The sequence below is a fragment of the Sus scrofa genome, chromosome 9, assembly GCF_000003025.6.
Source record: "Sus scrofa isolate TJ Tabasco breed Duroc chromosome 9, Sscrofa11.1, whole genome shotgun sequence".
NCBI lineage: Eukaryota > Metazoa > Chordata > Mammalia > Artiodactyla > Suidae > Sus > Sus scrofa.
In genome coordinates, this window is record NC_010451.4 from 118,483,671 (window position 1) to 118,507,339 (window position 23,669).

Sequence of the window (23,669 nt, forward strand, 5' to 3'; positions counted from 1 at the left end):
GCTTCCCTTTCTCAGTGAGGTGGGCTACAGTGCTGAGGCCTCCTGACACGTGTGTCGGGGAGAACTCACGTCACATACCCAGCGATTTGTGTCATGCTCGGAGTTGTGTTTACTGCTCCCCAGTAGGTATTTGGAATCCTTATGTCAGAGAGGAGCCCAACCACGCAGTCAGCAGCGGCCCCGGAAGAGCCAAGTACATCAGGGAAATGTGGTTTGGAGTTGTGTCCTCACTTGAAGTGAGTGCTGACTGGGGGCAAGGGGTTGGAGTTAACGACACCTTTTCTTTGCCAAAGTACTGGACACTTGATGGTGTTTGGGAACTAGCTCAGAGGAATTAAGAAACTTGTTGTGACCGTAGGCAGTTTACTTAATCTCTCTGAGGCTGAGTGTCCTCATTTGTAAACAGGGTTCTTACAGGGATTAGAAATTATGAAAAGCACCTCGTGGAAAAAATGCCAGCTATATAGGCTGCTTAATAAATAGGAGCTGGCAGCGTAATTATTACCCCAGTTTGACAATACCCTTTTCCTCTTATATTGCATGATTTTGCTTTTCTCTCTCTACTTGTTGAGAGACTTTGATTTGATGCCTCTGTTTGCAGATGTATCATTCACAATGGGGCTTCTACGAACTATTGGGGTGTAAAATGTAACAGATATATTGTACAATGCGGAGAATATAGCCAATAGTATATGATAGCTGCAAATGGAGTGTAACCTTTAAAAACGAATCACTGGGAGTTCCCATTGTGGTTCAGTGGTAATGAGCCTGACTACTCTCCATGAGGACATGGGTTTGATCCCTTGGCTTGCTCAGTGGGTTGGGGATCTGGAGTTGCCTTGGACTGTGGTGTATGTCACAGATGTGGCTCAGATTTGGTGTTGCTGTGGCCAGCCCTGGAAACTTCCACATGCTGCAGGTGCGGCCCTAAAAAAAAAAAAAAAAAAAAAAAATTTGAATCACTATGTTGTATACATATATAACTCATATAATATTGTACAGCAATTATACTTCAATAAATGAAAAAAATCTAAGTATCAGCAACAGTCCTCATCAAGCGATTTCCTGTTTTTATTTGGCTATTGCTGTCATTACGTCTTCAAGATATCATGTTTGATGAGCTCTTCATAAATGCATTAATAGCCTCAAGGATGCCATAGAAGGAGCTCTCACAGAGGGACGGCTGAGGCTAGTCCTTGTCCTAACTGCTGGGCCTAGAACAAATAGACTCCAGCCTGAACCTGCTCACAGGCAAAGGAGAAGGAATGGGAATGGGTGTTCTCAATGCCACGAATCAGTGTCCTAAACCTGGAGCCAGAAGGGGAAGTGGGTGACCGGGGTAGAGGTTGCTGACCATTCAGAGGAGTCAGGCTACATGCCACTGCCAAAGTTAAATTTGCATGGATCTTGAAGGATGAGTAGGAGCTTGTTGGAGAAGCTTGGAAAGGCTATTTGGCAGGAGAAAGAACAGCATGTTTCATGGAGCTGTGTGAAGGATGTGGTATATTTGTGAAGTGGCAATTGGTTCTTGTGATGAGGACATAAAATAGAATTCATGAAGGCCCTGAAGCAGGTAAGGCTGGAGCTGTCTTCTGAAGGACCTTGAATCATGGGAAGGAATTTAGAGGTATCCTTATAGGCAATGGTGAGTCACGGTGCCTTGTGGTTTTATGACTTTTATTTTGTGGGTGTGATTAAAAGTATAAAGTTAAAACAGAAGACCACATATAGCTAATAGGTTTACTGCAGAACACAAGGAGCCTTTGGATGACTTATTGAGAGTCCATGTAGAAGTTGTTTCATGTTGAAAGATTCGGATTGTAATTACTCTGTGTTGACTGTTCCTAGGATAGAAGCCCTCTTTCATCTCCACAGGCCTCCTTTATGACTTAGTTAAATTCTTCTGCTTCATAACCTTGAGATTTTCATGTCACTATGAATTTTGCAAAGAGGGGGTCTATACAAGAAGGAAATGAGTTGAGAAATAGTTGTGTTGCCAGTAACCCCCTAGGGCCTCACCACCTATGGCCATGTCCCTGCCCTGAAGGTCTCCCGAATTTTATGATCCAAATTCATCTGATCTCTTCTCCCCATCTTCACCCCTCCTTGTTTTTCTAGGGTCCCAGGCAGCGTGTGTGGTGCCTGCACTGAAGATGGGACATTCCGTCAGTACGTGCACACAGCTTCCTCCCGGCGCGTGTGTGACTCCTCAGGTTACTGGACTCCAGAGGAGGCTGTGGGTAAAGGACCATGGCTTTTTCATTTACACCTTGGTGGCCATTGAGAATGGGGGCGGAGGTCAAGTGTAGAGTGGTGGCATGGCATGAAAAAAAAGGTAGCGTGTGTATGTGTGGTTTGCTGGATATCTCCAGGGGCCTGGGTATGACTCTGCTGACCCGTGCCGAGTGTCCCATGTGTGCTCTGTGTGGAGGCCCAGTGGCTGTGGTGAAGCAGAGGTCAGCACGGAGGACAGAGGAATGGAGGACTCAGGGGGTGACTTCGGGATGAGAGATGGGACAATTCAGGCATGTCATGTTGCATTGCTTCCTAGTGCGTGGAGCAGTCTTGCCACATGATGGCGTAAGCTGATCTCTCACTCCCTCTATCAGGAGGCTAATTCTCCATTAGCCTCACGTAGCTCACCCCCACCCACACAGACACTAACTGAGCCAGTCTGGGTTGTGGGGGTGAGGTGGACGAGGTGTTCTAAACTGATGGTTCTCATCTGTGTAATTTTATGAGTCTGTTAATCACCGGTACTGGTCATGCTTTGGATGTGATCTAAGGTAGGCTCAAGGAGGGGGGAAGTGATTTTAGCTATCCTTTCTCCTGTCCCTTCCCCAACTTCTCAGTGACCTAGTCACTCATATACATCAATCAGAGCCTCTGACACCAGCGAGAGAGTGAATGGCATCCCCATTGAAGTCCAGAAAATGCTGTTGACTTGAGTTTCATTCAGTACCTTCTTATGAGTGGCTTGACTTCTTCCATCATTACCATCTTAACTGTTTACCTAGTCATCATCTTTTTTTTTAATATTTATTAATATTCCCCAAACTACTCAGTAAGATGTGTTGGACATGGTCCTATTTGAGTTAGTTTGCAGTCTTGACGGACAAGAGAAAAAAAGGTCTGAGTCTACAGTCTCCTCCTTGGGTTCCCATTTACTCAAATGACAGGAACCTTAAGGAGGACTCTGAAGAGAGAGACACTTGGCTTGATTGATCGTATAGGACTATTTTCAAATGGGTTTTCAGGGAAGAATGGAAAGTGACTGTAAAATTTACATTGGCACTGTGGAGGACTCATTTAGAGACTGGCATTTCATAAAAGGCCATTTTTGTGACAAACAGTTTGTCCTGTGCTGGTGTTGTAATGCCTATTTGACTCTCTGGTTCTGCTCTTTTTACTTCTTAAGTCTTGGAAAAATTCCAACTTATCTGGTAGAGGTGAAAGGAATTACAAGTGCTGGGTTCTAACTCCTATATTGTGTCTCCAGGCAAACCAAATCAACTATTAGGGCCTCCACTTTGTGCTTTAAACATGAGATCACACTAAAAACTTCCTGACAGAGAGTGCTTCTATTGAGTTGATTTCCCAGGCTTTTACTCTGTTAGTCTTTGGGGATGAATATTGGAAAATACTGGTCTTCCTTTGCTCTGAACAGGTGAAGAACCAAGTCATATTTTAAATGAAAGGAATTGAATCCCAGGCAGAGCAAGCAGAAACACATTTATTTGCAGATATGATCAAAATGTATTTAATGACACTTAATAAACACACTGACCACCAGCTACATTCTGAATGCTATGAGGAATTGAAAATCAAACCAAACATATCCCCTGCTAAAGTATCATCTTCTCGGAGAGAACGTCCCTAGTTCCATGGTCTAAAATAGTCCCCAACCTCACACTATCATTCTCTAGTCTCTCATCTTCCTTTATTTATCTTCTAAGATGGCATCCACCACTTGGAATTTTGCTGATACCTCTTTACCAGTTTATTATTGCACCTGTCACCCTGTGGTAAGATGTATGAGGGAAGACCTTTATCTCTCTTGTTCACTCCTCTATCTCCGAAACCTAGATTAGTGCTAGGTATAAAAGAGAAGCACAGTCAATTTTTGTTGAATTAGTGGATGAATGGATTTACGATACAGGGAAAATAGGGACTATACAATACACACATTTGAACTTCTTTCCTCTGGGTCTTGGAACCTTATTTTCCAAATCTGGAAAGGCTAAATCATTCTATTTTTGCCAATGTAGTTTGCAGATATGTCTATGGAACATTGTATAGATCTTCTACCCTAACTTAGTAGTTAAATAGTACTTACTTTATAAATGAGGAAATCGAGGCTTGGGAAGACTGGCCACAGTCACATAGCTAATGCACAGCAACAGTTAGAGCCTAATGACTGTTTCCCAATTTAGCAATTTTCTTTTAATGCCCCTCATGTGATCGAAGATAAAACCACCTCGTATAGCTTATTTCTCCAGAACTGACCTTCGTGTGTTTGTGGTATTTGATTTTTCACCATTGTGTTTTTTACTTGGCTACTGAATCCCCCCTCCCCATTTTTTTCCACTCAAGAAGTGTTTTTATTTCCTGCCTGCATTTTCCTCCATGTTGTGATCTCCTGGCTTACTTATACTTGAACTAAAAGGGAAGTTTCAGTGTATGGTTTTACAGTTTGGCTAACAGTCCATTGAAAGAACTGCTAAGGTGTGATCTTAGGGAATCAAAGTTTTGTAAAGAGCCTAGTTAGGCAGTGTTGCAACAGACTGAAACATTGGCTTGATTGATAAATAGAACAGGGCTGCATTAATTTATCATAAAGTATTAACAAACTAAGTACAGATAATTCTCCTCTGCTCAGGGATCCTTTAAGCTCATGACTTCCCCTAGCTGTCTGCATCAGCCTCCTGTTCCACCTGGGATCTGGGTCACTCCATTCCCATTGCCATGCTGGGTTTCTCTTGTTAAAAGGCACCGTGGAAACATAATTTGAAGCATATGCATTTGGATTGTTACACCTTTGTCTCCAATGATACTTAAGATCTAAATTACTAAGCTGTGCTGCTTCCATAAGAATCTACTCCAAGTGCTCTTTCTCCTCGTTCTTTCAGGCTGTTGATATGGGTGACTCCTTTTCAGATTTTTAAAAATGATTCAGTGAATTTTATTCTATTTATCAACCATCTTCACAACTGTCATCACAGCCTAATTCATTTTCAGATTCCTGATGCCTCTGTGTCTCTGCTCATCTCCCACAGGGCCTCCAGACGTGGATCAACCCTGTGAGCCAAGCTTGCAGGCCTGGAGTCCCGAGCTCCACCTGTACCATATGAACATGACGGTCCCCTGCCCTGCAGAAGGCTGTAGCCTGGAGCTGCTCTTCCAGCACCCAGTCCAAGCCGACACGCTCACCCTATGGGTCACCTACCTCTCCATGGACTCCTCCCAGGCGCTCTTTGACACAGAAATCTTGCTGGAACACCAGGAGTCCGTGCACCTAGGCCCCTTAGACACTTTCTGTGACACCCCACTCACTATCAAACTGCACGTTGATGGGAAGGTCTTGGGGGTGAAAGTCTACACCTTTGATGAGCGGATGGAGATTGATGCGGCTCTCTTGACTTCTCGGCCCCACAGTCCTTTGTGTTCTGGCTGCAGGCCTGTGCGGTACCAGGTTCTTCGTGAGCCCCCTTTTGCCAGTGGCTTGCCAGTGGTGGTGACACATCCTGACAGGAAGTTCACAGATATGTGAGTTGGGCAGGAGGGCTTTCTAACCCAAGGGGCTTCTGGAAGATTTGGTAGTGGGTTTTGCTTTCTTTTTCTTCATTTTTTTTTAAACACTCTGATGTGTATTTATTTGGAGAAGTGTTCAGAATCTCAGAGGGGGTTTTATTCTGAAAGGGCATCCCTGAGATGAAGAAAAGCATTTTCCAAAAAGGAGCAAGCAGGTGTTACAACTGATGATGCCATCATTATGGTTATGTAGAAAAGAGCTTTGTGTGGGGCTGAAAGTAATTGCCATAAATAAGTTGATCCGAATCAGATACTCCTCTTGGGTGACACAATCTACTTTCTGATGCTTGCTGTAACTTTTAAATAATCTGCCACAGCTCCTATAATAGTCAAAGGCCATGGTCAGCTCTTCCATGGCTAAGCAGAGAAGCCAAGGGTCCTACAGATACTAGACTTAGTTTCATTTCTTGCTCCCCCATCCCTCTCTTTTTCTTTCTCTTCCAACTCTCCTCTTTCTCTTTCTTCTGTTCCTTCAACATTTATTAACTTGTGAAGTGCTCCCGGCCCTGTGTTCTCAGAGGTGGGGAATATAGACCAAGATACGATCATTGGCTTCACGTGTCCAATGTGTGGAGCAGGAGGCTGGTCTCTCCAAAAGAACTCTCTTCACCTCACCATTTTCCCCAGAGACTTCCCAGAGGGCAGAACTCAGGGTGAAACAAAAGTTTTACCAGAGGTGCTATCTTGGTTAGTTTTTGCTGTGTTAGAAATCACAAAACGTGGTGGGTTAAAACAACAAACACTATTTTCTCATGGTTCTGTGGGTTGGCTGAATGTGCTCATCTGGACTGGTTTGGCCAGGGCTGGGTAGCCCCAGATGACCTCATGCACATGTTGGAGGCTCAGCTAAGATGCTGGCATGGCTGGAAGGATGAAGTTCTCTTTCCCCATCATCTCTCCTTTTCTAGGAGGCTTTGCCTGGGCTTGTTCTCATGGTGGTAGACGGCTTTCCAGAAGCAGGGAGGGCAAGTCCCCCCCACACACAAGCTTTTCAAGCCTCTGCTTACATTACTCATGCTGTCATTCCACTAGCCAGAGCAGGTCACACAGTCAATCCCAGATTCTGAGGGAGGCAAAATCAATCCTAAATTTTGATGAGAGCAACAGTAACATCACATCCCAGCAGGGCAGGCGTCTGGGGTGGGAAGGATTTATGGCCATTTTTCAGTCTGCCACAACTACAGATGATTAGAGAAAAGTGTTCATCTTGAAATCTGCCACATTTTTCTTCCCGTATTTGCTCTCCGAATTAGAACCGGAAGACAGTGAAATGGTCAAAACGCTCATGCAAGTGGGAGGATAGATCATGGGATGAATTTGAAATGAAAAAAGAAAAAAAACTTTTTTGAGTTTCTTTAATCAGGCAATTAAAATACTTGTTACACATACACACACACGTAATTTGATACACATACACATAAACTTGCAGGTCAATAATATCCCATTTTATAGATGCAAGAACTAAAGCATAACTTTAATTTGGCTGAATAGAGCTACTAAAGGGCAAACTAAGGACTAAAATCCAACTTTCCAACTGTGTCTCATTTTGGTTCCCTTTGCTTAGTAACACATCACCTTTTACAAACTCAGATCCTTGGAGGTTGCGCTACCTGCTGCTGAGTTTTCTCCCCAAGGATGTAAACACACCCTGAGGCTTCCTTCCAGTTCTTTCCCAGCCACAGAGCAGTGTAAGACTTTTATGCATGGCTGGGTGAGAAGTCAGACAGAAACCACCCTGTGAAAAGGAAGCCATCAGAATTGATTAGGATATAAAACTGGTTTTGCTTTTGAAATATCTGGCACTCTCCTGAGAAGATTGCTTCCCTGCAGAAAGCTAATTTGGAAATTTAAAAGTCTTTAATATTTAGGTGTCTTTCCTATTAAAATAACTCAAAGCCAGCACAGAGGTATTTAAAGGTGTTTTTGAAACCCCACGACATTTCCCGTTTGCTGGTTGCAGCGTCAAGCGAAAGAGTCGAGGCTTGTGGTTGAGTTGAGTGTGTTAAAGAAGAGAGGGTCTTGGCAGGAGATCAGTGGGCACCACTTATGTTGGTTCCAACAGCCCTTTGAGATCCTGTTCCCCTAAGGGACATGCACCCTAGCTTGACTTTAGCGATAACTTTACCAATTAGGGCAGGCCCTAGACAAAAAATTCAGTCGAGGGTAGAATTTGTCTTTGGAACCAGCAGCCCCCTCCCTTCTTGTGCCCCTTCCCACTTGATAATATTCAGTCTCTTATTTCTCCACTTGATCAGTGCGCTGGGCTCTGGATAGCGTCTGGTAAACTCCTTCCATCTCTGGTGTCAATTAAAACTATTCTTTGTTTATATGTATTTTGGAGGCTTGGAGGTGGGGAGTAATTTAATGCATTTCCAACTGTGGAATTTCTTGCACCCCAAGAATCATGACATCAGCTGTTCTCACCTCCTTCTAGGAGAGAATTGCTCTTCATCCTAAGCATTCAGTCTCCTCAAGACAAGAATTCTCTTGAGAGACAAAAAATCTGGGGTCCGCAGACCCAAGAAGGGCCTTGCTGAGCCCAAACTCTGAAGCTTTCATCTTAAGTGTTTTTGATTAACTCAGTGACACACAGGACTATCAATAGTTTTTCAATCGCTGGGGGGTGTATGTGTGTGTGAGTGTGTGATAAACATGGTAAAGATTCACCTGAAATACCATCCCCCTAGAATGGGCAGGACTGTTAGTTCAGTGTTAATTCAGCAAGTAATATTTTGTTCATTCACTATGTGAAACATAATGGGAATACAGAAATGAATAGGATTTCAAACATTCTGTTGCTCTCTAAGATTATATGTCCTGAACTTTGTTTCAGACCATGTGGCATATATTTAACATTTATATTCCCTGTAATACTAAGTTTAAACTTTTCCAAACCTGAAAAGGACCCAGGACGTGCCCCACCTCCTGCATGTTGTGGTTACAGCCCTTTGGTTTCTGCAGGGAGGTCATACCTGGACAGATGTATCGGTACCAAGTTCAAGCTGAAGCTGGAGCAGAACTAGGAGAAGCGTCACCTCCTCTGAGCCATATCCATGGAGCTCCTTACTGTGGAGATGGGAAGGTTGCAAGGTGAGGACATGCTGGATGCCTGGGAGTGTGTGAGTGAGGGCTCCCTGTCCTGCTCAGGCCCGGAGGCCCAGCCTCAAGTTTCAGTTCAATGGGTTTTTGGAAATGTAAGGGGCAAGGCACTGTATGACTCTAGTATTAAATAAATCTAGGACCTGTGATCTTGAGAGGTCACACACATCTCTGAATAGTTAAGGATAGGCTACTTTTATTTAGAGTTCATCCCAGATTATTGGTTGGGTGTTGGGGCTGATTCAGAGAACAACCCCTAGGCAGTGATTCAGGGAAGGAATTCGTGGTGGAGAAGTTTACTTGCCAAATGATGCTAAGAGAATGTGAGGATGCCTTCTACACGAGTTGCCTGTCCTATCCTACTAATGAGCTGTGTGACTGGAGGAGGATCTGTGTAGTTGTCTGAGCTTCACGTTCTCATTTGATCCCTGGAAGACCTGATGGCAGTCTAATTTCCAGCTACTCTATAAAATCACCCAGGTAAAAACAGAATCACTCCTTTGATTTCTTAATATGCCATGTTCCTTTTTCTGTTGCCCTTTAGTGATATCCATCTAGAGAACTAATTCATTCTGGGTTGCCTGGGACTTGCCCAGATTTAGCATTGAGTACTCCCATGTCCAAGTGATCACCCTATATCAACCCATTCTGAACACTCATCCACCCTAACAGCTTTCTTATATAAAGCTTCTGGGAGGAGGATGCTGGAAGGCCAGGCACTGTGATTTGTCTCAGAGCCTGCATCCTAATACGATAGCTTATTTTTAACTTCCCTGATCAAGTGAAAGTACCTTATATCTTGAAGACCTAAGAGGAAACAATTTATAGCTTTTCTTGGGGATTCCATCCCATTGTTTAGGAATCAGTAAATATTATTTATCTTCTTAATCTTCTAAAATTCTTAAGCATTAGTGTAAGTCTATGCCTTTTCCTAGAAGTATAACACCACATGGTCCCAGATAAGGTGACTGAGGTCACTGTAATATCCACACCTTGCTGGTGTGCTGCCACCTTCTACCTAACCCAGTTTTAGCTTGCCACCTCTCCTCCTCCATCTCAATTAAATATCTCCCTGGGGATGCCTTGTGTATGCACAGAACAAATCTGGCTGTTGTTGATGTTTTCTGTTTTTTGGCTGCCTCATTTTAAGTCTGCTGCCCACTTGTTTTGGTGTTTGCAGGACTGGATTACCCAGACAGAGCCCTCCTTGAACAAAACACTGGGTCTCATGCAATAGCATCTGCTACAGGAGTCCTCTGATGGCAGCTCTGATGTCCTAGGAGGCCACATCTGCCTGGGGATCTGGGGCAGGGAGAGGGAAGGGCTCTCTTTCAAACCTGATATGGCACATTCTAGCCTGGGTTTGGAAACAGCTTCACCTATAGCAACACTTGCTTGGCTACTGGGCCTCCCTAGGTTCCTTATCAAAATGTTCCTTTAAATACTGCCAGCATTCCCTTTCTGGAAAGAGTCATACTAAGTTGTGCCCTCCAGCGGGAGCATATCTCTGCATTGCAGTTTTGTCTCAGGTGGAGGCACTCCATTACCCATAAAGCAAGAAGGAGGTATACAAATCATTTAATCTGCTGTTTAAAACTCTGAGATGTGTAGATTCATTCTAAGGGAATTACAGATCCCCCAAAAGTCATCCTCAGACACAGTTTAATATGTTTTTGTTGAAAGCTTAAAGTGTCACTTTGGATATCACTTGTCAATAATACAATCAAAACAAACACAACAGAGGGCCCTGAAGTTGTGAGTAGTATTTATTATTCACTTAGTAGTTGAGTATCTCGGGAGTTCCTGTCATGGCTCAGTGGAAACGAATCTGACTAGCAACCATGAGGACGCAGGTTAGATCCCTGGCCTGGCTCAGCGAATTAAGGATCAGGCATTGCTGTGAGCTGTGGGGTGTAGTTGCAGACTCAGATCTGATGTTGCTGTGGCTGTGGTGTAGGCCAGAGGCCATAGGTGCAATTTGACCCCTAGCCTGGGAACCTCCATATGCCACGGGTGTGGCCCTAAAAAGACAAAAATAAAATTTAGAAGTTGAGCATCTGAGTCTTTGCATTCAACATGGGAGCCACGTGTGACTGTTGAAGACTTTCAAATGTGGCAAGTGCAGCTAAGAAACTGAGTTTTATTAAATATTGAGTAATTTAAATTTAATTTAAAAACTGAAACTTGATTCAACTATTAGAAAACCTTTAAGTATATTTGGAACAACTTGGAACACAACTTTTTCAACTAGAAAATTTATAAAATCAAAATACAAATCAGGTGTTTGCATTGTAATGCTCTGTAAATGAAAAATATGCATCAGATTTCAAAGACTCAGTACACAGAAAAGAATGTAACATACCTCATTAATAACTTCTGATACTACATATAAAATGATAATATTTTAGATATATCAGGTGAGATGAACTATATAATTAAACCTATTTTCATGGCTTATTTTTACTTCCTTAATGTGACTCAAGGAAATTAATTGTATATATGACTCATTATATATGGCATTAAATGATACATAATATGCTTATTTTAATTGCCTAAACTTCAAAATGAATATGAATTTTAAGTTTCCCTAATTTCTTCAGTTATGTTGTTTTTTCATATCTCTTTTATCCTTTCTTCAGTTAAAAATAATTTGAAATGTGATTTTTACATGATTGCATTTATAGCATTCTTTTAATTCATTTTTAAAGCATTTTCATATCTAATTATTTAATTTTCACCCATCCCTGTGAAGAGGCGTACTTTAAATAATGGTTAGAGCTCTTATGTCTTGGATCTGAAAAACTTGCATCTACTGAGTCCATTATCTATGTGTCCATTTTAGACATGGTGAAAAGTCAATGAGAAAAAAATGGTAACCCTCCATTTTACAATAGACAAATCTAGGTTTTTTTCAAGGAGGCTGAACCCTAGTTTATCTGCCTTGTTCCCATATTATGTTCAAGGACCCCTCACTCTAAACAATTCAAATTTAGTTAACAGTTGTATCAGCATTTGAGCTTCAGAACAAAAATGACATTTTACTTCTCCCAGTATTTGTTACTCTACCTGCAATATATGTTAACTGCCACTAGGTGGTAGTAGAGTAGGGACAGGGACCCAAACCCTAGAGCTACCCGGCACTGACAGAAGGCAGCAATCAGGCTGCAGAGTCTCTTGAAACAGATTTCAACTCTACAAAATCCTAACGTTAACAAAAACTGTATCTAGGTAGAACCAAACAGTGACAAAATAAAGAAATACCAGATAACATAAATAGAAAACAAAACTGCACATAGACGAGCAGTTTTCCTCCTCACAAGATCAGCTTTTTAAAGATTTCACTCATTACGGAGTTCCATGGTGGTACAGCCATAACAGACCTGACTAGTATCCATGAGGACACGGATTCAACTCCTCGCCTCACTCAGCGGGTTAAGGATCTGTCGTTGCCATGATCTGTGGTGTACGTTGCAGACATGGCTCAGACCCAGCCACCCTGTGGCTGTGGCATAGGCTGGCAGCTGCAGCTCTGATTTGACCCATAGCTTGGGAACTTCCATATGTTGCAGGTGCTGCTCTAAAAAGACAAACAAAAAAAAAAAAAAATGATTTCGGTCATTACAAGGCTGATAGATCTCTAGTGTAAGGCCGTCTTCCAGAAACACTGGCAGGACCCTAGTGGATCACCTAAAGATTCTAATCCATGAGCTACTTTTCCTATAAAAGCATTCTCTTAGCTCCTACTTCTTTCCAGCTTGCACTTTTTAATTAATTCAAGGAGTTTTAAGATCTTGAAATGATGGTAGCTAAACTAGGAAAATCCTGGTATGTATTTATGTATGTATGTGTGTATATATATGTATGTATATAAATAAGAATGTATACTTTTACCTTCTAGGAGCCTTGGAGAAGAGTGTGATGATGGAGACCTTTTGAGTGGAGACGGCTGCTCAAGGGCATGTGAACTAGAGGAAGGTTTCAACTGTGTAGGTGAGTTGAGGAGCACCTGCCTAGGTTATGTCCTTTTTTGGGAAGGTGTCTCTGTGTCTTATTTCTATGAGCTCTTGATATCCTGCAATGCATAGCTTACTGATAATAACATTTGATGTGTCTATTGTGTGGCTGGCACTATCTAATTGTTTCACATTTATGATCTCATTTAATCCCTACAATAAATATGAGAAGACTAGACAGAGGCATGGAGAGTTTAAATAACTTGCTTTCTCTTATATAGCCAAAAGTGATGATGTTGAGATTTGAACCAAGGAAGCAAAGCTCTAGAATCTACATGTTAAATCACTAGATTACCCTGCTTCCTAGATTAGTGTGATTAAGGATTAGTCTTGGATCTTCATGTCTGACATCAATGCCAGCTGAGGAGCACAATCACACAGATTCTACAATAAAAATTAGGGTAGGATACATTGTAAGCCAAAGGTAGTACAAGATATCTCTTGGTGTCTGTGTTTTATAGATAAGGTCATGAAGAATGACAGCAGATCGTAACATTTCTTAATCCTGGAGACTCCCTGGTAATAAAGTATAACTTGGTGGCCGGGATTCTACAGTATTGCCACACAGGAAGGCTTTCCAGAACACTTCTCCCAATTCAGAATAAAGCCATCAATAGGCTTCTTACTTGAAGGTTATTTTTCCACGCCCAAATGTATACAGTGCAGTGATGCTGTGGAACATATCCACCCATCAAACTTACTTTAAATAGCAGTGCAGTAAAAAATACACTAATGTTTCTAAATCTCAAGATAAAATAGATTATGACTGTACTTACATAGAATTTATCAAGCTATTAAATACACTACAGAACACACAAATGCCTCTGCCCTCCAGAGCAGAATAATAAAATTATAAAATCTTAGTAGTCTTACATCCATCCATCTAATAAAACATGTCCAGGATCCATCATACACTACAAGACCAGTAGAGGCCCTGATCCCGTCACGAGTCCCGCTTCCTTCCCTTATAGAAATCCGTTCCATCAGTTCTTGAGAGATGGACCTCTAGCTCTTGCTCACATGCATCTAGTAGTCAAGAATGCACCTTGAAAGAGACTGTTCTGTTTAAAAATGGAATTCTCTGTTATAAAATTCTTCTCCTCTTTTCTGGTTTGGAAACTGAGGCTCAGAGCATTTAGTGACTCATCCACAGGCATACAACAAGGTCTCTGCAGAGCCAGCCTGGAACTCAGCTTTCCTAATTCTTAATCAAGTGCTTTTTCCTTGCAATGAAACTACAGAGGATAAAAATTTTTTCCTGTTTTATTTGACTACCATTCAGATATTTGAAATGCCTCCCCATTATTCTCCTTTCCAATCCAAACATCCCCTCGTGTGATTAGGTTTCCAGACCCTTTCCTATTTACCCTAACCTGGCATGCTTCATGTGGTCAATGCCCAGAAAGGAATTCAATACTCCAGATGTGGTCAGGCTGCACTGAATACACTGAACCGATTACCTCGCCTCTCTGTACATAAGTATTTGTTAATGCCATCTCTGTTTGCATAATTTCTTTTTGGTAGCACATAGTGGGCCAATAATGGGGACACACACACTCACACTCTTCCCCAGTGCAGCTCACGTCTCATTTAACTTAAAAGCAGACTTTACTTTGTTTCTATCACATTTGATTCCATTAAATTTGGCTCATATTTCTTTACCCTCCAACTCCAGGAAGACTATAGCTAAATTATTTTAACTTTACAGGGAAAAGTTAAAATGATTATTCCATAGTTAGACATTTTTTTCAGGGAGTAGTATGCTCATAGAATGCTAAGCATTTAGTTCTAATCCATTATTTCTCAAAAGATTAGATTCGAAGGAACCATTGTAACATGCGTCTTAAAAATGGTCTGTTATTTTTACATGGATTTGATGAAACAGAGGTAAAAATGTTAAGTTCATGGTTAACACAAAAAAAAATAGAGACAGGAGTTCCCGTCGTGGCGCAGTGGTTAACGAATCCAACTAGGAACCATGAGGTTGCGGGTTCAGTCCCTGCCCTTGCTCAGTGGGTTGACAATCCGGTGTTGCTGTGAGCTGTGGTGTAGGTTGCAGACGTGGTTCGGATCCCGTGTTGCTGTGGCTCTGGTGTAGGCCAGTGGCTACAGCTCCAATTCAGCCCCTAGCCTGGGAACCTCCATATGCCGCGGGAGCGGCCCAAGAAATAGCAACAACAACAACAACAAAAGACAAAAAGACAAAAAAAAAAAAAAAATAGAGACAAAGCAAGAGGAAACAATCACTGAATTATATAGAAAAGCATATCATATACATACATATATTATGAATATATGTATCATAACATATGTATAGTAAAAACATATACTCATATAACCATATACATATATATAAAATATGTAGTGACATAAACAAAATATACATATTTATGCAAACGTGGGTATGTGTGTGTGTGTAAGAGAAATCATGGAAAAATCACTCTAAATACCTATATATCAACTTTGAGGGATTAATTTAGAAAGGCTATGGTTTTGATGGTTTTAAACTTTTGAGCAAGAGTTTAAAACCCCAAATAGGCTGGATTAGCAATGAGGTCCTGCTGTGTAGCACTGGGAGCTATATCTAGTCACTTATGACAGAGCATGATAATGTGAGAAAAAAAGAATCTGTACATGAATGTGTAACTGGGTCACCATGCTGTATAGGGGAAAATTGACAGAACACTGTAAACCAGCCATAATGAAAAAAAAAAAAAAGTCATGATATATATGTCTCAAGAACTAAGTCCTAAGAATAGTGGCTTATTCCTGGCAAGAGATAGATTTACCACAGAAGGGTCTTAGACTTGAAGAAATTATTAAGGAAAACTGATAATTATTAACTACATATTGATGAGCAACTGAAAAATTACTGGAACAGCCTTGTGGTGTTTCCATGAAGAATTTCTAATGAAAAGAATGATATAGTAACAGTTAATTTTAGTGATGATATTACCGTGTGTGTACCTGTGTGTTGGTTTATTTTAAATCTTGATCTTATTTTCATGTCCTACTATTTTAGGTAGAAATGGGGGATTAAAATCATACTACTAATATGGGTAGAAAGTATAATAGTATTTAATAACTGTCTTCATAAGTGCATCTCAGCTTTTTACATTGGAAGAAAGCTAGTTTGCATACATATAGTTAGTACAGGCTATTCACTCAGTAGAAGTTATCCTATGAGCATGTATGGAGCTTGTACAGAGGATGTAGCTTTCTTTACAAGCCTAGTGGTTTTTCTTATATATTTGTTACTCACTCGTTTTCTCTTGAGTCCCTCTGCCTCAGCTTGAGGAGTGTGGAGTAAGAGAAAGCCCCTGAACCTGCCCTCTCTAAGCCTGGCTCAAAGCCAACTGATATTGCCTCCACAACAAGGGAACTCCAGCAAGTCACTTAGAATCATGGAGACTCAGATTGTCTATTTATGAAACAAACAAAACATACATACCTCACATGGTTGTTATAAGACTAAAAGAAATAATAAGTGTGAAGCCACTATAAACCTGGGGCCCACATTGTCCATGTCAGAGCAAGTTGCATGGTTAGCTGAAGAAACAATTCAGCAGCTAAATGTAATTGAAAACAAACCCCTCAGATACTTTCTTTTGTATTTCAAATACTGTGAAGAGGATCCAAGTACACAACACATCATACCATCTATTTAAATTTCCTTTCTTCTTTTACTCTTCTTATATTGCCAGCTTCCCCCAATGATTCCTTAAGATTTCTTTCTATATATAGCCCACAGCTGCTTTTTTTTCTCCCTGTTCTTTCTCCCCCAATCCCACCCTTTTGTGTACTTTTTATTATATAAATGGATTTTACCACTCTCCCCATGAAAAAGTATCCTTCTTCTTTAAGGGTATTCGTGTGTGTGTGTGTGTGTGTGTGTGTGTGTATGTATTGTCTATATATTTGGGGTGGGCGTTAGACTGGTTGGTAATTACAGAATTCTCTTTAGCAGGCTGGAGAAAAAATGTAATTATTTTTATGTGACATATATAAAAACACCTTTTCAAATGTCACACAATGTTTCTTGGCAGGGGAGCCAAGCCTGTGCTATGTATATAAAGGAGACGGGATCTGTGAGCCTTTTGAGAAGGAAACCAGCATCGCAGACTGTGGCCTCTATACTCCCAAAGAACACCTGGATCAGTGGGCTACCCAAGCTTATTCTTCTCATGAAGACAAGAAGAAGTGTCCCGTTTCCTTGGTAACTGGAGAACCTCATTCCATGGTAAGTTAAGCCAGAAGAGAATAGAGTCAAAGCTAAACAAAATTGTGAAGTGATTTGCCCCAATGCTTAATAGGAGCTTACATTTTTATCCTAACTTTGACACCAAGTTTACTTCTTAATGAACTCAGAATAAGATCATGTTAAGTGAAAATGTCTAAACTAGCATTTAAATCTTGTCCCCTACCTTCACCCCACTTAACCTTCACTAGTTTTCATCTAGGAACCCTTGATCAATAGCTGACTTCAATGTACTCAAAATAGCTCAAAATTAAACTTACAAGTACAGAAATTACAATTGGGCTTTGTATTTGGAAAAACTTATTTTAAAAGAAAAAAAGAGAAGGCGTAAAGAGCCAGCATCCCTGAATGACACTACTAGATCTACCCATATTATTGCTAAGTGAGATGTGACAAGTCATTTAACCTCTCTGGGCCCCAATTTTTCTCATATGTAAAATGAGTGTGGTAATAGCTTTTCCATTTATTACAAGGATTTTTAATCTTTTTTAAGCCTTATAAATTGTATTACAAGGATCAAAGTAAAATTTTTTTTTCCTTTTTTTAATAATTTTTTTATTTTCCCACTGTACAGCAAGGGGGTCAGGTTATCCTTACATGTATACATTACAATTACATTTTTCCCCCACCCTTTCTTCTGTTGCAACATGAGTATCTAGACATAGTTCTCAATGCTATTCAGCAGGATCTCCTTGTAAATCTATTCTAAGTTGTGTCTGATAAGCCCAAGCTCCCGATCCCTCCCACTCCCTCTGTAAAGAATTGTTATTACAGAAATTCTGGAGTCAGTACTAAATATAAATCCATAGGCATACAATTTTCCATGACTATCTACCTAAATAAATAGGAGATCCTCTGAGAACTCTGAGGACTGACTTCTATGAATTATAGTTAAAAGAAGATGAGGGCTTTGGATTTGGAATACTATTGTAGATGCTTCCATTGCCAAACAGACTTTTCTGTTCACTATAACATAGGCAATACAGCTCTTTCAACCAAGGTAAGATTTAGATCTCGAGTATTTTAGACCAGGGATGAAATCATTGGATTTTAGCCTTGAGGAGACACCCCCAGGAGACTGAGGAACCAGCTGTGGTTGGTGCTTCAGTTCAAGGAACTCATCAGGGACCCTGGTGTTTTCTAGATTTCAGCTCCTTTCCATCCTTGGCGTGCAGCTTTCTTCCTCAAGCTGATAAAATGGCTGATGCTCCTTGAGGTGTGAAGTCATTATTTCAAATGGGAAGAAGGGGGAAGTTCAAAATAAAATAGGTGCATGTATGCTGTCTCTTTTTGTTGGGAAAATGGCAGCTCTTCTGGAAATTCAACACTACAGGCTTCCAGCAGCAGGCCACTTCAGCATCCTTAGCTGTAAGGGACCCTGAGGAGATGAGCATTTATTTTTTTTATTTTTTTTATTTTTTGTCTTTTTGCCCTTTCTAGGACTGCTCCCACAGCATATGGAGGTTTCCAGGCTAGGGGTCTAATCGGAGCTGCAGCTGCCGGCCTACACCACCAGAGCTACAGCAACATGGGATCCAAGCCGCATCTGCGACCTATACCACAGCTCATGGCAATGCCGGATCCTTAACCCACTGAATGAGGCCAGGGATCGAACCCACAACCTCATGGTTCCTAGTCGCATTCGTTAACCACTGAGCCACAACAGGAACTCGGAGATGAGTATATCTAACTGGATACACTGTCCTGTTCAACAAAAATTGGAGTTTGGTAATAAGAAAGAAAGGGGAATGGATATGGATAGACAACTAGCCATGCCTATCACACTCCTTTAGCTAATTCTGTAATCTTTCTCAAGAGTTCTGAAGCTCAGTGACAGGAAGCAGGAAACTTGTGAGCTAGTGTCAGCTCTCTAAGGTGGCTTTTAGTCTGGCCTGTCTGTCTTCTCCCGGAGAAGTGGGAGAAATTTCCTTGAGTTTCTCTTTCTTGGTTCCTTTACCCAGCTTAGTGCCTCCTTAACTCAGTAGCCTCACTCCTGGGGCCAGTGAATCCTGCCTGATAAGGATCAAACCATCATCCTGGACAGGCTGCCCTGACTAATCCTAGGAGCAGTTGACTAAAATGTGCCAGAACTATTTGCTGAGCAAGATCCCTGGGTCAGCAGTAGGCTGAGTGTTGGCATGTGTTCTTCTACCCCGCAAAGTTATAGCTTGAGGCTGACAGACAGCATGGAGACATTCATTTACATCGAGAAAAGTTTTCTGCTAGTAATGTGACCACTAGGCATTCAGAAAGAGAAAGGAACTGTTTTGAGTAGGCGAGTTTCATTGTCTTTACTTACCTCTCACCCTCCACATTTAATTTTTGGTTGAAATTGCATTTCAGATTTGCACATCATACCATCCAGATTTACCAGAGCAACGTCCCCTTACTGGCTGGTTTCCCTGTGTCACCAGTGGAAATAGACTTCAGGATGAAGGGAATAAGCAGCCCAAAGGTACCCTGGAGAGAGAGAATGAGGTTTGGCTCAAAGTAAGTGGCCCAAATGGTTTTTTCGTGAAGGCTGTGGATAGACTGTGTGTGTGTACATGTGTGTGCATCTGTGTGTGTATAAATGATGCATTGAAATGGCTTGTCAGGAAATTTCCTTTTGTCATTCAAAGATTTTATATTTTTCGTTTATTTTCATCTCTTTTGGAATGTTGGACTTTACAAATAATCAGTTTATCAAAGTGTAGTATATGCACAGGAAAGTGCAAAAATCAGAAATTCACAGATCAATAAATTTTTACAAGGTACACATCCTCTCTCACCACCACGCAGATCAAGAAATAGAACATTAATGTCACCCCAAAAGGCTCTCTCATTTGGAACGACTAGATCATAGTTAGGCGGGTGACTTGCTTTCATAGATAATCCCAAATGATTTTCCACTTGGTTGTACTAATTGATACTCTCCCCCAGAGGCTTATGAGTATTTCAGATGCTTCACATTTTCACCAGTGCTTGGTATTTAAGTATTAATTTTAGCCCTTCTGTCACATAGGTAAAGGTATCCGCCTGTGGTTTCAATCTGCATTTACATGTTAGCTGATGAGATTGGGAGACTTTTATATGTATATTGGCCATTGGTATAATCCTTTTTTTCCCTTGTTTTCTAAGGCCATATTCAAGTCTTTTGCCCAATTTTTTATTGGATTATTTGTGATTTTCTTCTTAATTTATGTAATTTCTTTACAATTTTCTGAATGTAAATCCTTTTCTAGTTATATGTTATTTAACATTTTCGAATGTTTATGGCTTACTTTTTTTTTTTGCTCCTCGTAGTATCTTTAGATGAAAAGAGCTCTAAGTTTTTTTTCTCACATTATCCTCCATCATGTTCCATTACAAGTGACTGGATATAGTCCTCTGTGCTATACAGCAGGATCTCATTGCTTATCCACTCCAAATGCAATAGTCTGCCTCTATTAACCCTTATATTTCATATGCTTTCAAGACTTTGTGATTGGTTGATCCTTGAATTATGGGACAGCTTATGGCTAATACTGGTAAATATTACACATGCTTTGAAAGAAACATATAGTCTGGAATTGTTGGATACAGCATTCTACATATTCAACATAGATCAAGTTCATCTATCATGTTAAAATTTCTATATCATATAATATGATATCTTGTATACTATTTCCATCAGTTACTCAGAGATATGTTATAGGTTATTTTACCGTAATCTTGGATTTCTGTTTCTATTTTATTTTTGTCAGTTTTCAATTTATATATTTTTGAGGTATAATATTAAATATGCAGGCAATTCTTACTTTGTAGTGTGGGACCACAAAATGACCATGTATCCTGAAACTATACAAAGCCAACTAAATGATCAATGGGAAAAATTACAATTGTTATATGACCATTAAAAGTTTTGTTGCAACGTTAAAAACTCTCTTATTTCCAGTAATACATGTGAAAGGAAACAAAAAAATAGTAAATCTTATTTCATTATAGTTTAAAACACTACAAACATAGAGAATTAAAGTATTTCATTTCTTTGTTAAAAAGAGAAAACCTGAATAGTGCTTGGTTGCTTTTTTTTTTTTTTTGTATTGTATAACTTACATTACAAAGCAAGTAGTTTTTCTATGCCTTTGTAAATTGTCATATTGCTTTCTAAGTTTTATCAGCTTCCAACATTTTGTGGTACTTTGCATTTTCAATGTTATAAAATATGAGAGTTCTTTTAATGTGATTTTTTTTCTTGGCATTATTTCCTCCAGGACATTGTCATCCCTTTTTGTCACAACCACTCTTCTCATTTATGTTGATAATTTCATTTCCACTAAGTTCCTCTGGCTGCATATCCAGAGTCTCTCAAATGGGAGCCGTATCAACATTCCCATTCTCAGCCATTTCATCTAAAACTCTTTTTACCTTTAATTCAAACTTCACCTCCAGCATTATAATTTTTTGTTTCTTTGCACTTTCATCCTTGCTGGCTGATCCCTTCTTTTGATTATCCATGTTCGTAAAATGTCATGTGGGCAAAATGTCACTGGGAGAGAAGGCAATACAATTGCACACTTTTCTTTCTCTGTGAACTGAGTAACAGGTACACAGTGAGCAATCAATGACAGACTTGGAAAGAAGTGATGCAATTGGTCCCTGATCATGACTCTGATTTGTTATTTACACGGTGATTTGTGCATGGAAGAACTATGAGTGAAGTTTGTACTTTCTGCAGCTACAATTAATATTTTGTGCTAACTAAAATTTGAATTATATAGTTGGGATTCTTGTGTTATGTAACTAAATTGTGATAACTAATAATTGTGGATATGGAAACTATGGAAAATGAGTACCGTCAGGAAATAATTTTAGAATTTCTTTTTTCTCTTTTTGGGGCTGCACATGCTATGGGGCTTCACAGGCTAGAGGTCTAATCAGAGCTATAGCCACTGGCCTACACCACAGCTGCAGCAATACCAGATCTGAGCTGCATCTGCAGCCTACACCACAGCTGGTGGCAATGCCGGATCTGTAACCCATTGAGCAAGGCCAGGGATCGAACCTGCCTCCTCATGGGTGATAGTCAGATTTATTTCCATTGAGCCACGAAGGGAATATCTTCCTAGTGGATTATCTCTTTTAACACTAAGAAATGTATCTATATCTCTAAAAATACTCCTTGCTGTATTGTTAACTTTGATATTAGTATAGCTATTCCTTTCTGTTTATGTTTGTATATTGTTTTTTCTTCCATCCTATTGTTTTTAATCTTTCCATGCAATTATATTTAATATACTTTGATGTCAACATATATTTATAAATATGTATATATATGTCCTATATATATATACTAATTGTAGTATTTAGTCTCATTACAATTAGTGTACTTAATGACGCTTAGTTTTAAATCTACCAACATACTACTTGTTATTCACTTGTTCCACACAGTCTTAGTTTTTTTCTATTTCTTATAACTCTTTTTTGGATTAAGTAAGTAGTTCTATTATTTGATTTTCCATTGTATCAGTTTGTTAGTTATACTTCTACTCTACTATCTTTGCTACCCTAGAGATTGCAACATGTCTGCTTAACCATTAGAATCTGTTATGAGGAGTTCCTGTCGTGGCGCAGTGGTTAACGAATCCGACTAGGAACCATGAGGTTGCGGGTTCGGTCCCTGCCCTTGCTCAGTGGGTTAACGATCCGGCCTTGCCGTGAGCTGTGGTGTAGGTTGCAGACGCGGCTCGGATCCCGTGTTGCTGCGGCTCTGGCGTAGGCCGGTGGCTGTAGCTCCGATTGGACCCCTAGCCTGGGAACCTCCATATGCCACGGGAGCGGCCCAAGAAATAGCAAAAAGGCAAAAAAAAAAAAAAAAAAAAAAAGTATCTGTTATGAATTAGCACTTTCAAAATTTCATAATCAGTGAGTACCTTATAATACTTTATTTTCTGTCTCCTGTCTTTTTAAAGTTAATATGATTTTAAAATTGCCTAATATTCATCATTTCAAATACTCTTTAGTCCTTTCTACATATTATTTTTTCTAAGATGAATCTGCGGCAGTTAATTCAGTTGTGGTTGAAAATATCTTTATTTGACATTTATTTTATTTTTTTAATTTTTTGTCTTTTTGCCGTTTCTTGGGCCGCTCCTGCAGCATATGGAGGTTCCCAGACAGGGGGTCTAATCGGAGCCGTAGCTGCCAGCCTATGAGCTGCATCTGCAACCTACACCACAGCTCACAGCAACGCCAGATCGGTAACCAACTGAGCAGGGGCAGGGATCGAACCCGCAACCTCATGGTTCCTAGTCGGAGTCGTTAACCACTGCACCACGACGGGAACTCCTGACATTTATTTTCAAAACTATCTTTGCTTGATATAGAACTCTAGGTAGCAAGTTATTGTTTTCATCAGTTTAAAGATGTTATTCCATTGCCAAAGAAACCTACTTTCTTTGGAGAATTACCTGTACATCTGATATGTATTACTTTGAAGGCAGTGTCTTTTATTTTCTGGTGCTTCT

The 23,669-nt window shown here is 40.3% G+C and overlaps 1 protein-coding gene across 2 annotated transcripts in view; it reads left to right on the forward strand.

The window, feature by feature from the left end:
* The window catches only part of PAPPA2 (pappalysin 2), a 273,310-nt gene that overhangs the window by 121,008 nt on the left and 128,633 nt on the right, over positions 1 to 23,669 (forward strand). For both annotated transcript variants that reach the window (XM_003130330.6, XM_021063681.1), the window contains 6 exons: positions 2,119 to 2,240; positions 5,277 to 5,766; positions 8,773 to 8,901; positions 12,809 to 12,900; positions 16,970 to 17,163; positions 19,525 to 19,671. In XM_003130330.6, coding sequence (XP_003130378.3) covers positions 2,119 to 2,240; positions 5,277 to 5,766; positions 8,773 to 8,901; positions 12,809 to 12,900; positions 16,970 to 17,163; positions 19,525 to 19,671 — 1,174 coding nt within the window. The remainder of the gene's footprint in view (positions 1 to 2,118; positions 2,241 to 5,276; positions 5,767 to 8,772; positions 8,902 to 12,808; positions 12,901 to 16,969; positions 17,164 to 19,524; positions 19,672 to 23,669) is intronic.